Genomic DNA, 14,424 nt, shown 5'->3' with positions numbered 1-14,424 from the left:
CCTTTAAATGTTTTTCTTTCCTCGATTATAAAAAAAGAATTGAAGTAAGAATAATGCTTACTTTCCAGAGCTACTACGAAGGTTAAATAACAAATGTAAAACACTTGGCCAAAATAACTAGCAGGTAATAATGCTCCATTCTTGTTAGCTATTACTATTTTATGAAAGAAACTGTGAGAGTCTCATCCATCTCCACCCTCCCATGCCACAAGGAAAGATGACACTGTTCACATTACACTGCTCAGGTTTCTCACCCTGTGAATCCTTAGGAAACAATTCCTGCTACTTCAAGAATTGGGAGCAGCAGAAGTACCAGTGGTGGAGTCACTGGAATTATAATTAGGCAATGGAATTATGTCACTGCCTGGGACCCACTAAGGAACTCTATGGATATCAAAGTCCTTAAGCTTTTTTTAGAGTGTTTCCCCACACACAGCTTGCAGGTAAATCTGATTCTTGTTCAGGAGTGAGTTCCTTTTCGTGAGGTTGGAGATTGAACCCTCATTAATGCTAGATAAGACTCCAGCGCTGAGCCACAATGCCAGCCTTTACTCGAAAATTTCTAAATGCAATTAAGAGCTTCCATTTTTCCCCTCTCTTTTTTCACGTATGAAGCTTTCCATGACAACACAACGTGGAATTCACCTGTACATATGATTCTGCTATGGTCACATAGATGGCTTTTAAATTTCTCTTCCCTTGGAATTACTAGAAAATGAGAGGTAGACAAGTTATCTTCAAACCAGGATAAGCCTGAAAACCCAAGATTAGAATGTCCATGAACAATGATGAACAATGTACAATATTGTTGCAGGAAGTGCATCAATTATGATTCATTACACTTGAAAGAAGTAATTGTGAGAGAGTAACCCATAATTGTGCAAGTACCATTTAGAATGACAAAACACCCAGGTCTACACTTCATTGTAATATAATAAATGCATGCTTCTCATGGCTTAATATTCTTTTTTCTATAAAAGTAAAAGTTTTTAAAAATACAAATAATTGCCTTCTCTGCAGAAAAAAAATCACAGTATTCCTAAAGAAATGACAAGCGCACATGACAAATGTACATCCCAACTTTGAGAACTAAGTAGGGAAAGAGTTTTAGAGGTGCTAAGACCAAGCTAACGGCATAGCTGGAATTAAAAGATGGACTTCCTATTTCTAATATAGGAATATCTTTTCCAAAATTTAGGTCCAATATTTCCTCAACTTCAGAGCTATTCATCCCTCCAAATATGAAGATATTGAAGATTAAACAAAGGTCATATAATCCTATTTTTATACCTTTAAATATTTTTTTAAGTGAGAAAAGGAGCCAGGCCCTGGTAACCAACATTTGGAATTTTATCTACTCAGGAGGCTGAGATCTGAGGATCAAAATTGAAAGCCAGCCACACAGAAAAATCTACCAAATTTTATCTCCAATGAATAGCCAGGAAAGAACAACAACAACAAAAGCACAAAAAATGAGAAAAGTACAATTATTTTCATTTACATTAAAGAGAAGTCATTGTGATAGAAGTAACTCTTTAAAATGTGACATGAAAAGTATTACCGAGATAGTGAATAATGTAGACACACAGAGTCTCTTCTCTTTGCAAATATACATTAATATTAGCCAAATTCAAAATAAAGGAGCATGTCTACCATACCAGAAATAAAGAAATCAAACTGAGTGACATCAGGAGGATTTCAAACCACCAGGAGCCAGGCAGCTTCCAATACAGCTGCATGTCCCATGTCTTAGGATTAGACATTTTAACACCTCCATGAGAACAAGAAATCTGATTTCAGACTGCTAAAGGAAGAACTCTTGCATGAATTCCTGAGTCTCAAAGAACTACTTTGTCCTAAATAAATAAATAGGGTAAAAAAAGGAGATGCCTGTAGCCAGGGGAAAAAAAGGAAAGGAAACAAGCCAAATCTTTATGGCTTTGGGCCAGGGATAAATTCACTTGTGAAGTATAAAACTCCAGGTTAGTGCTACATATGGGTATAATAATACTTAACACATATAGTAAAGTCAAACTAAGAAACTAGTACAAAAAATGGAATTCTGAAGCTGTTGATTTCAGGTATGAAAGCATTCAAAATGTTTAATAAGAACAATTTATAACTTAAGGAAAACAGGCTCAACCAAATAAACACTGTGTGGTGTGACTAAGCTCACTATACAATTACATCCTATGTGAGACATAAATAGCCAAAAGGGAAAGTCAGAGATATAATGAGTATAAGAATAGCCCCCTGAAAACTGGAACTCAGAAAAGGACTACAAGATGAATAGAGTTTAAAGTGAAGTAATGAAAATTAAGTCATTAGTAGTAATTGAGTAATTGTAATTAAGTAGAACAGAATGAACAAAATGCAAAGAGACTTGAAAATGTACCAGAAGACTTAAATAAAAATATAATTAAGATTAAAAAAATCTAATGAGTAAGTTCCTACAGATTAGAGAAATATTGAGAGATATTTGGTGAGTAGGATAAATAAATAATGAAATCAGTAAGAAATAGAGTAAGAAAACAAGAGGAAAAGAATAAAAACACCTATCCACATGGAATTAAAAGGCACTCCAGCCAGGAATTACCAGGTTATAATTTCATTCAAAGGTATAAGCAAAATAAAGACATTTCAGTTAAAACTAAACACAAAGGCTCTTCCTAAAGGACCCTCTAAAAATATACTTCAGTCAAAGTGGGACAATCTAGGAGGAAAAAAGTATGCAACATGTTTGCAAATCAACATAAACATTATTTATAATACATAAATCTAATTTAAGAAGATAAAGACAAACTAAATATAAATTACAGGTAAAATAAATTATAATTTTGAAAAAGGCACTTAAAATGAATAAAGTTCAAATATGATTCAAGAAGAGGATAATAACAATAATAAAAACAGCAAATGTTATGCTCCAGGAAATTATTTTAACACATTACATATAGTAACCAGTTTATTTCTCACAATAGCTTATATATGACATTTTATGACACTCATTTTACCACTAACGGAGCTAAGACCAGTGAGTTAAAGTTATATTCCTCAAATCATCCCAAATAGAATAGACAGAAAACTATACATGGGGAGTGACTCTAAGCATTTTGACTTGGCTACCACCATATCAGGTACTAATAATAATTGAAGAATAACCTCATGCAGAGTAGAAATCTAAAAGATAAAATAATGGCTTAAAATAAGAAAAAGAATAGCCAAAATATTACAAGAAAAAAATAAAGATATCAAGCACAGTAAAGTGAGCACAAAGTAAGTGCAGGTAAATCATTACTCACAATAAATAACATTGCATTTCTGTTTTAGAAATGAAGTGATTTAAAAGCAAACTTATAAACTGAACATGTTGAGTTGAAACCTCTTTTTTACAAGTACTTAAGGACAATAAAATTATAATAAAAAGCAAAATTTAAAAATAAAAAATCCAAGTATATCATCTAATGAAACATCTGAATAACACAGGTGGGCCCATTGCAACAATGAGATGTACAAGACGTTATGTTGAAAAAGGAACTTTACAAATTTTGGTGGGGGGGGGGAGGCAAGACAGATGGGAAGGGGAAACAAAGGAGGAGGCAACAATGCTTGATAAAAAATGTACTCATTACCTTGCTTATGTAATTGTAACCCCTCTGTATGGTATTTTCACAATAAAAATATAATAATGCAATTGATTTGTTGCCAAAGGTACCAAAGATGATAAATATGGAAAACACGGATGTGGGAAACACAGATAAGAGAATGTATGTAAAACTCCAGATCTACAGCAATAATAATATAAAAATATCTATTTGCTGGCACAAGAATAGAATCAAAGGAAGAACTCATTCCAAACATATGACAATATATTAAATAGGCTGAAGAACACAGCATCAAATCAGGTCTAAGAGAAATTGACAAAAGTATAAATAATTACTATCATAGCCCTAATAGTTGATGCAATATAACCCAGAAACTGACAGATAAAGTCTTCAAAGCCCAGGAATAATATTGAAGATGTTAACATCATAATTAGAAACTTATTTCCAAGTATGTGGTCACAAATATGCATATATACATGCACAAAATCCTCACCTACAGGTTAATATTCTTTTCAAGCTAATATAGAAAATGTAGCTTAAAAAGTCACACATTAAGCTACAAAGGATTTCCCAATCAATACTAAAAATTAATATCAAACTTATCCAGCCCAAATGTAATAAGATATGTATAAAATTTATAACCACAAATCTCACGTGTTCATCAACAAAAACATAAGACTTCAAATAATTACTGAGAAAGAATAAGAGATCATGAAGAAACTTTAAAATATTGATAACTAAATGACAGTGAAAACTCTATATAAAAGGTGTACATAATGGGACAAAAATAGGACAAAAAGTAGGTATATTTCTAGATTTTATTATTTTTTGTGCCAGTTTTGGAGCTTGACCTCAGGGCCTATACACTGTCCCTTACTTCTTTTGCTTCAGATTGGTACTTTACCACTTGAACCATATCTGAACTTCCAGCTTTTTAGTGGTTAATTGAAAATAAGCATATAATAGACATTTCTGCCCCAGTCTGCTTAGAACCAAGATCCTCAGCTCTCAGCCTCCTGAGTAGCAAGGGTTAATACACACTACTGCTATTCTTCGAGGAAAGATCCATTTGTATCATGAGAATTTCTCTTTAAGAATTTTACTTAATAATCCTGTTTTAGCTCATGACTCATTTCTTTTATTTTATAAGGATCAAATTGATTTTATGGACTTTAATTTCATGGCTCAGATGAGATCTGCCAAGCAGTTATTCTGGATTTCTCAGTGATGCTTCGTTATAAGTTCTCCTTTCTGAACAGCTGTAGTTTGTTATTGAATAGCCAAAATGATATGCAACATATGTGAAAAGCCATTTTACTGAAATTTTATGTCTGTAGTATATGCATTATTATTATCTGCAATAAAGGTTAACTTACTTAACTTTTTAGTATCAAGGTTGTATTTGTTGTCACTTAGTTTTAAGTATAGAGCACATCATTGGCTTTGAAACGAAAACCCCCATAGTTTGGAGAAAATGTGAAACTAAAATGTCTTACTAGAATCCATAACAAGTAAATTATTGAAGCAATTTCTGTACATTTAAATAAGACTGATATCATTTCAGCATAAGTACATGTTGCTTTTGGAACTCAAGTTCAAAAGAACATAGTATACCACAAACAAAACTGTTGAAATTATAATTACAATTAGTAGGTTGAAGGAACTAATTAGTCTTGTAAGTGCAGTGGAAATCAACATATTAAAAAATAAAATTCAGCAACTAGTGATTTTCAACTGAAGAATTAAATAAACCAAATAAAATATGAGTAAAATGGTAGGGACAGAAACCATTATATTAGAAGTCAACTGAAAATTAATTTTCTCTTTCTTTCTTTCTCTCTTTTGTTCTCTCTTTCTTTCTTGTCTGTCATGGGACTTGAACTCAGGGCTTGGGCCTGTCCCTGAATGCCTTCGCTCAAGACTGGTGTTGTATCACTTTGAGCCACAGCACCACTTCTGGTTTTCTGGTGGTTAAGTGGACATAAGAGTCTCAAGTCCTTTCCCACCTGGGCTGGCTTTAAACTAGGAACCTCAGATCTCAGCCTTCTTAGTACCTAGGATTATAGGCATAAGCCACCAGTCCCCAGCTGAAAGCTATTTTTTTTAGATGCAAGATATATTAACTTCTGAGAAGTTTAATCAAGAAAGACAAGACTAGCCAGGCACTGGTGGCTTGTGCCTGTAATCCTAGTTACTCAGGAGGCTGAGATCTGATGATATTCAAAGCCAGCCAGGGCAGAAAAGTCCCTATGAGACTCTTACCTTCAATAAACTACTCAAAAAGCCAGAAGCAACGCTGTGGGTCAAGTGGCAGAGAGCTAACCTTGAGCATAAGAGGCTCAGAGACAGTGCCCAGGCCCTGAGTTCAAGCCCCAGGATTGACTCTCTCTCTCTCTCTCTTTCTCTCTCTCTCTCTCTCTCTCTCTCTCTCTCTCTCTCTCTCTCTCTCTCACACACACACACACACACACACACACACACACAAGAATAAAAATATTGGGGCAGGATCTGGTATATAGTCACAGCTAATTGGGAGGTAAAGATCATGATCACAGTTGAACAAATAAGCCAGGCAGTAGCTGTTCATGGCTATCATTACAGCTATGTTGGAGGTATGTGTAGAAGGATTTGGTCCAAGGCAAGCTCCAAGTAAAAACATGAGATCCTATCTGAAAAATAATTGAAGTCAAAAACCTGGGAGTATGGTTCAAGCAGGAGAGCATCTTCCTAGCAAGTGTCAGGCCCTGAGTTCAAAGCCTGGTAGTGTCAAAATTTAAAAAAAAAGAATGAAAATATTAGCAAAGAAAATTTATTCAGATAAACTGAAGATCTTTAAAATAATAAAATATTTCTTCTGATACATGTAAAAACTCTAGGAAATAAAGATGTACATCACTAAAATGACCCAAGAAAATAAGCAAAAATCAAACAGAACTCTAAATTAATAAAACAATTGAATCAGTTTTCAAAAATCTAGCTATTTATTCCAAACCATCTAGTTTACTCAGTTTCATAGGCAAGTTTTTACAACCCTATGCGGAACAAACAGTTTTACATAAAATAATTTTTATAAATTTTTAGAGCTTTATTTTTTATTATTAAATTAATTTTAATCCTTTAGAGTTCTAAGACATAAAATATTCCATATGAAATTATGCATCACATTAATGATAAATGCTATTCTCCTTATTAAAGTTGATAAACAGTAACACTTTTAATTAATGAAAAATATCTTCCATTATTCTAACAAGCAAAAAGTGTTTCTTCAGTACAGCATAATGACAAAATTTCAGAATCTGCCTGAGTTAGTTTTAGAAAGAAATGGGAAAGGTCTTAAAGTCATCCTTCAGAAAGAAAACAGAAAATGTATGGGTGACCTCGTGTGAACGGAAGGGAGTCCTGGTGAGAGAATGGAATATAAACGCCACCAGGGGCGTCTGACACCTGAAGCCTTTTGAAAGTGAATGTGGTTCAAATAATGAGTGAAGAACTGGAGCTTCATCCCCTAACCAAGGGCTTCAGATAAATCAAATAGAACTAAACAAGAGAACCAAACAAAACACAGGAAAAGTATTTTCAGAGATCACAATCTTGGTTAGCTGGAGAGATATGTAATTCTTGAGTTTCATATTTCACTTGCAAGACAACCTGGAGACCAGAGGAGACATCTTCATCGGCCAAATTGTTTTCTGCCTTTCCCCTAAAATAGTAAGAATGCAATTTATTTTACAGAGAGCAGGATGAGGAGAAGTGGACAATTCTGGCTTTAGAGACAAAGGAAAGGAACAGGACAAGGTTATCAGTGTGCCTAGGAAGAAAGGAAAAAAGACCAAGACCTCAAGGAACTAAAAGGGGCACAGGTGGAAATTCAGGATGAAGAAGGGAGCTCTATGGTTTCAAAGGGCAAGGACTCAGTGAACCCTGAACTCTGAGCTGAGCTAGAATTCTCAGACAAGTTTACTCAGGTGAGAACCAACCCCACTGGCTGAATTTTTAGGAAAAGAAGTCAGAGTAGTTTTCAAATACACCAGGAAAAATTTTCTCATCTTAATTCATTAACTACCTATTATTCCAGACTGTCAAATCCCACCCCTGAACACAGGATTTATCAGGCAACATGCGTACATTTGCAACGATAAAAAATCCAGTCACTGCTCAAATATAAATATTCAAAGTGAAAGAATAATAAGAACTCACATGTGTGGGGACCCAAGGAAAAAACAAACTAGGAAATGTTTCTTGCCAAAACCTTTAAAGCTTTTCCAAGATGTACTAAATTTACTATGTTCTATTATTTGTTTTGTTAAAGTACTTCACATACACATGTATATCATCATTACATCATCACCATCCCTTCAGGAAGTTGTATAACTCCAGAACTGCTTTAAAAAACAGAATGATTAATAAGTTAATATCCTCTGATAATCACATAAAACAATGGGAAGTAAAGCTGAATTTTTCAATGCTTTGTTTCCTACTTTCTCACTGTAATATTTCGAAGGTTACAATGTGTTGCAATTTAGCAAATTGTTATAATTCACCATCAGACATTATTTAAACCTCCTACAAATGTTATTGGGAGCTTCCACTTTGGGCACCCTGTTCATCCTTGTACAGATTAATCACTGGCCAAGTTTCTCCATGTTCTCTGGGACAGGTAAGTTCAGGAACACCAGGTACTTGAATAAAAGCACCCCCAGTGAACTCATAGCACGCTACATGGTTTGGCATTTGGGTTTCCTCGTAGCTTCACATTCTCTTACAAAGTTCCACTCATCCTCCTTCCCAAATTTAAAGAATTTAGGACATTTACTCCCCAAACGAGTTTTTTCTGAGGCAAAAGAACTTCAATGACTTCATCTCTGTTTAATCATCCATGAGAGTATCTTGTAGCACCAGGGCAATCTTGGTCAAAGCTAAGATATTTGAGGCCCTTAGTGGGGGTGGAATTAGAATAAATGGTTGGCAATTTCTGACATTTGCAGGGTTCCTCCAGGAACCAGCTGAAGAAGCAAGAAAAGAGTTTGATTATGAAAATAACAGCTATGTGCCTGTAATCCCAACTACTAGGATGGTGGTAAGAGGATTGCAGTCTTAAGCTAACCTGAGCAAAAGTAAGAGACCTATGTAACAAAAAAAACTAAAAGCAAAAGGAAAGTATAATGGCTTCAGTGGGAAAGTTCTCATCTGGCAAGTTCAAGTCCCTGAGTTCAAATTCTACTACCACAGCAAAAGGAAAAAGAAGAGTGTAGTGAATGACCTAGTACAAGTTTCTGGAGACTCTAATACTATACTTTTTGCCCTATGATCTATACCCTTCAAATTACCTCTGAGCATCTGCAATGGGCCACTCAGACCCCTGTCTAGATGGCAATCATGAACGACTATGTTATCGTCTCTGCACTACTAAGATGCAAGAAGGAAAATGACAGAGAGATGGTAACCAGAGGCCCAGAATTCAAGAAAGGATGTGAGTTCAGTAGGAATGATTTCCACTGTCAAACACAGGGAACTTAAATACATCCAGGCTAAGAAAGCTCCTAATAGGTGGGTAAATATACCTGCGATGAATTAAAAAATGGATAGAATGTCCATGTCCAAAATACAATTCAAAAATGGATAGAATATCCCCAGGAGAAAGAGAACAGGTACACAAAGGCCATCTTCAAATAGTACTCTTGCAAATGGCTGAGACTGAAACAGAAAGAGAGAGTTGGCCCATGGCAGTGGAAAAGAGATTGGAACACCAAGACCAGCTATAGGGCCACTCCCACTCCCGTGCCAGGATCATTGCCACTAAAGATGACAACTCTGTCCTGCTCTCTTCTTGCAGTGTCCTAGAATGTAGAACATAACTATTTCCATTTACCCTCACAAAGGAACAAGCCTTCAGGGCAGACACAAAGATAAGAGAGACATCAGACAGGCCTGGCTGGAGCTCTGGATCACCACCCACCAGTAAATTCACCTCTCCACATCTTGGTGTCCTCCTATACAAAACAGGACCATCATACCTACCCAGGATGGAGGCTGTGAAAATGAGGGATAATGAACTTAAGTGCCTACTAGCGGCTGTAATTAGTGTAATTAATCTGATTAAAATAATCAGGAGTGAAGAACACAAGAAAGAGTAGGAATAGAAAGAGCAACAGAGATACAATAATAGAAAGTGGGTACCAGAACAACCCTAGAGTGACAGACAGAAAGTATGACAGGAGACAGAATAGTTCATTTAGCTCCCAATCTTTTGTTAACTCTCACATTTCAATTACTACCTCTCTCAGATGAGAATATGAAGGTCTATACTCCCTACACACCAGGGATGCTGTGGTTGAGACCACATGAAGACACCACCTCCAAGTTTATTGTTGGAGGCCACAGCTTTATACATCTGCTTGATAGATGGGGAAATCCATCTATCACTGCTCAGGGGGCAATTAAAACACTCAACAGACAGCACCATGCCAAAGCCAGACAATTACAGACTTTGAAGTCATTAAACAGCATGGTGCTCCTTTGTTCTCCAATATGATCTAATTAATTTAATCAGGCAGGGACGTGTGACTTATGCTTACCTCCCCCAACATCCACCTTCTTAAAAATAACCATTTCCACCTGTTTTGTAACCCCCTCCCCTGTAATTCATGTCTTTGTTCATTCCTCTCTGAAACATTGTCCCCTGTCATCTCCAACTGTCCAGATCTTGGTCATCCTTGAAAAGCTAGTTTATATACTTCCTCTCTTCAGGAGATCCCTGTCTCCCCTAGGACAACCTATCATGTTTTCTGAACCTCAAGGCCCACTTGGTTCTTTCCTGTGAGTTTATCACAGATGCCCCTCCCACTGATCAATACATCCCTCTAGAATGACAGGCAATGTGTCTTTTCCTCCTTTACAGAAAACTGCCTCACTTCGCAAGGTGAATGTCTGCAACATACATTCTTCTGAGCTTAACTGTAACTTTTTTTGAACACCACATAGTAGTTAATGCATTAAAAAATTAAACTTACTATTGTAAACTAAAAGTAAAATAAAGCTCCATGATCATCATATATAAGATCAGGGAGGAGAAAAGCAATGGAGAAAATACCACCCAAGTTTTCTGCTTTCTAAATAAGAGTTGAAGATGTCCTGCTGGGGAACAGTGGATGTTGACCAATGAGAGAGGGAAGGGAAAAAAGGAAAGCATGCTCTGGGGGTAAATACGATAAACTTCTCTCATATATATTACATGTATGAAAACAGCATCATGAAATTCACTTTAAAAAGAGCAAGGGAAAGAGGGGAGACAGGGAAGAGTAATTGGGGAGTGAATTTATTTGCAATCCATTATATACTTATATAGAAACATCACCATAAAACTGTCCAATTATATATGCTAATTTTGAAAAAGAAAAAAAACAGCACAGACCTTTTTTTAATGCTAGTATTGGAAGTGGGTTTATTACTTTTAAACTTGTATACCTTCCTCACTTGCCTGAGTCACCTCTAGAGCAAATGCTTCCTGGAGAGTGACAACCCAAGAGACAGGGGAGACAGGGTACTCCTGTTGCAATACTGGCACTGGGATGTCCTTGGTCCTCTACCATGCACTTGATTAATCAGGGGCTAGCCAGGGTCCCTGCCACAACCCAGGAACTTTTCCCTGCAGCACAAGGGGTTTTGAATTTTAGCTTCCCTGCTGGCTTGTCCCTGAGAGGTACTCCTCAGCCTCCAGACTTTCTCCCTCTGCAAATTTATTTTTTCTGAACTTGGGCAGAGAGCTGTCAATCTTGGCGTTCAATGCAAAAGTCAGTAGCAAATGCTAAGCTTCTATTGTCTCATCCTTTGGGGAGCATTTCAAGGCCATGCCCCACTTACAAGTCAAAGGATGAAAGAATGTCTTCTCAAGAATCTTAGTAACTGGCAGAAGCTGTAGGGTAGCAGCCCCGTCTTGGTCCTGAATGAAGTGGGTACGATCGGTAGGGAGATCAACTCACCAGACGTCCCCAACCCCAACCCGTGGGTCCAAGCTCGCTTACCAATCTTGGCCAGAGAAGCCAGGAGGATCCACAGCGTGATCTCAAAGGGGATTTGCACGTGAGGGTAGTCCAGGGTAAAGACAGGCAGCCGACTTTCCTCGAACGGCGTAGTTCCCGGGGCCACCACGCTTGCGGGGCTGGGTGGGTTGGAGCTGGTGCCCCCGGCCCTTGGCGCGTCCAGCAGAGTCTCCGCCAGGGTGCCTGCCGGCCCCGCCACCTGCAGGAGCAGCAGCAGCAGCAGCGACATCAGCCGAGGAAGCGACGCCCGTAGGCTCCTCCCGGTACCCACGGGTTCCATGGGGTCTGCTCTGGGCACAGACAAGGAGCCGGCAGCCTGGCCCTGTGCGTCCTCAGCGCATCGCGCTGGGACAGCGCCACCAGCTTGGCCCCTGCGACGAGCCAGACAGCACCGGGGCGGGATCTCCGCTGGCAGCGGGGCTGGGTCTCCGCAGCGCAGGGCTGGCGGTGGGGAAAGGCACGCGCAGCCACGGGAGGCCACTGCGCGGACCCTGCGCTGCTCTTAGCCGCCCTCAGCGGCCCGCCGCCCGCCCATGCCGGGTCCAAGCGGCTCGCGGGCCGCAGCTGCAGGCCCTGCCCGGGGCGGCCCGCGGGCGGGCGGGGGACGGGGGCGGGGGCGGGGCGGGCGCGGCGCCCAGGCTGCGGGCGGGCGGGCAGGCGGGCGGGGACCGGGAAACGGAGCCCGCGGGCCACCCCGGGCCTGAGAGGCCACGGGGGCGACGGCTGTGTTCCCTTCTCGCCCACACCGTGTGCCCAGACCTGACACCCCCTCCCCCGCTCCCGGAGCCGACCAGCTGTGGGTGGACTCGCGGCGCGGCGCGCACGGTGACCGGAGCTGTCCCCGCCCCGGAGGCCGAGTCGGGCGTCTGTCCAAAGAAGGGACCGGCGCGACCCACGCGTCGCGCCCTTCCCCCCCCCCCCAGCCACCCTGCAGCTTTCTGCAAGGAGACTCCCTGGTGCACTGGGCACGCCAGGAGGCGCCGCGCGGCTCCAATCCAGGAGACCTCAAGGCATGCTGGAATAGGGGTGCCATCACCCCCAATTCGGGGCACTGCGGAGGTGGGACAGTGTGGCTGGGTGTTCAGAAAGTTTGGGAGAGCCATGTTGTGCACCCCCTTGGCACACACTGCAATTGCAATGCGAGATGTCTTGGGCGCTCCAAAGAAGCGCTCCCCCTCCCTCCATTCCCCCCCCCCTCCGTCAGAACGCAGCGTTCCCAGGCTCCCAAGGAGTCCTGATCTGGCTCGTTGTAACACTGTCCACCCCACTTCAACTCTCCATGCTCCAGCTCACGGAAAAAGAAAAAACATCTCTCTTTTTAAGCTTAGAGGTGAACATGTCCGAGGGCATCAGAAATATAATCATTTCATGGAAAACCAGTGATTTGCTGAGCTCAGATCCACTTGCTCTGCTCTGCTAATTACAGGATAGGCTGTGGTTTGGAAAGGAGAACGAAGGGAACGCGATTCACCCGGATCTAAAAGAGCTTTATCTCCCCAGTGCCATCCGTCTTCTCCTCCTGCGCACCAAAACCTTCCTCAAGGATGTTGCATACTTCACTGGTTGTAATTTTACTGGCCTGGCATCCTTACCACCAGAAACGGAAAGAAATACAAAAGACCTGACCAGTTGCCACTCAATTAAGTAGAACTGTTTTTCCCTCTGATATCTCCTAAATAAAATAACTTGCTTCTCTGTTTTCTGTATGGCTTCCCTATTGTAAACACACACACACACACACAGAGTTCAACGTTTGGGACAAACTTTTTCAACGTTCCAACAGAAAACCTGTAAGACATGAGCAAATATTATTTTTTTAAGTAAAATCTTCCTGGGTAAAATTTTTAAATAATTTCGTCACCTTTCAGCCCTAAAAGTCAAGCAGGAAATTAGAATGACACTCAAAGAAGGCACAGAATGTTAGTTAATATTGTTTAAAATGTCAGCTTTTCAAATGGGGGATAGAATTGAATTCTATTTGACTTAAAAAGAATCGCTATCCTGGTACCAGTGACTCACACCTGATATCCTAGCTACACAAGAAGCTGAGATCTGAGGATTTTGGTTCAAAGCCAACTGAGGGAAAAAAATGTCCATGACATTCTTATCTCTGATTAATTGCCAAAAATCCTGAGATAGCCCTGTGGCTCAAATGGTAGCTTCTTGAGCAAAAATATAAGGGACAGCACCCAGGTCCTAAGTTAAAGCCCCGCTACCATTACCCCTCCCCCACATAAAAAGAATCAGTGGGCCATCTAAACTTCAGAGCCCACCTCCCCTTTTCACTGGGGATTTTTTTTGGGGGGGGCCTGAGTGCTGTCCCTCAGCTCTTCAGCTCAAGGCTAGCACTTTACCACTTGAGCCACAGCGCCGCTTCTAGCTTTTTCTGCTTATGTGGTGCTGAGGAATCTAACCCAGGGCTTCATGCATGCAAGGCAAGCACTCTACCACTGAGCCACCTTCCCAGCCCCTCACTGGGGATTTTTATTTAAATTATTTTCTTAAGGTTCTCTTGTGAGAAAAGAACTATAAGTAAGGATTTATTTTCCTTTCTTATTGGTATATCTCTGCATGGGGAAGTAGGTCATGGTTAGTTTACTTGTATTATTTTAATTTTTTTAATTATCACTCAATGATTTTTATCAAACAAAAGAGATAGGCATTTTTATATCCATTTTATAAGTGAAGAAATATAAATGCATGAATACTTTAAACAGACTTCCCAAGGTAACAAATCAACTAAGGCTCTGAAAGGAATACCACACCCAGGCCTGCCCTAGCTA

General features: G+C 39.9%; 1 protein-coding gene across 1 annotated transcript in view; it reads right to left on the bottom strand.

Annotated features, from left to right (window-relative positions):
* Window positions 1-12,114, bottom strand: part of Slc9a2 (solute carrier family 9, subfamily A (NHE2, cation proton antiporter 2), member 2) — a 111,046-nt gene extending 98,932 nt beyond the window's left edge. Inside the window, exon 1 of the mRNA XM_013019740.1 lies at window positions 11,624-12,114. Coding sequence (XP_012875194.1) covers window positions 11,624-11,921 — 298 coding nt within the window. The 5' untranslated portion in view covers window positions 11,922-12,114. The remainder of the gene's footprint in view (window positions 1-11,623) is intronic.
* Window positions 12,115-14,424: the final 2,310 nt, after the last annotated feature.

The sequence above is a fragment of the Dipodomys ordii genome, unplaced genomic scaffold (genome assembly GCF_000151885.1).
Source record: "Dipodomys ordii isolate 6190 unplaced genomic scaffold, Dord_2.0 Scaffold47, whole genome shotgun sequence".
Taxonomy (NCBI): domain Eukaryota; kingdom Metazoa; phylum Chordata; class Mammalia; order Rodentia; family Heteromyidae; genus Dipodomys; species Dipodomys ordii.
This window is presented reverse-complemented; position numbering and strand designations above follow the sequence as displayed.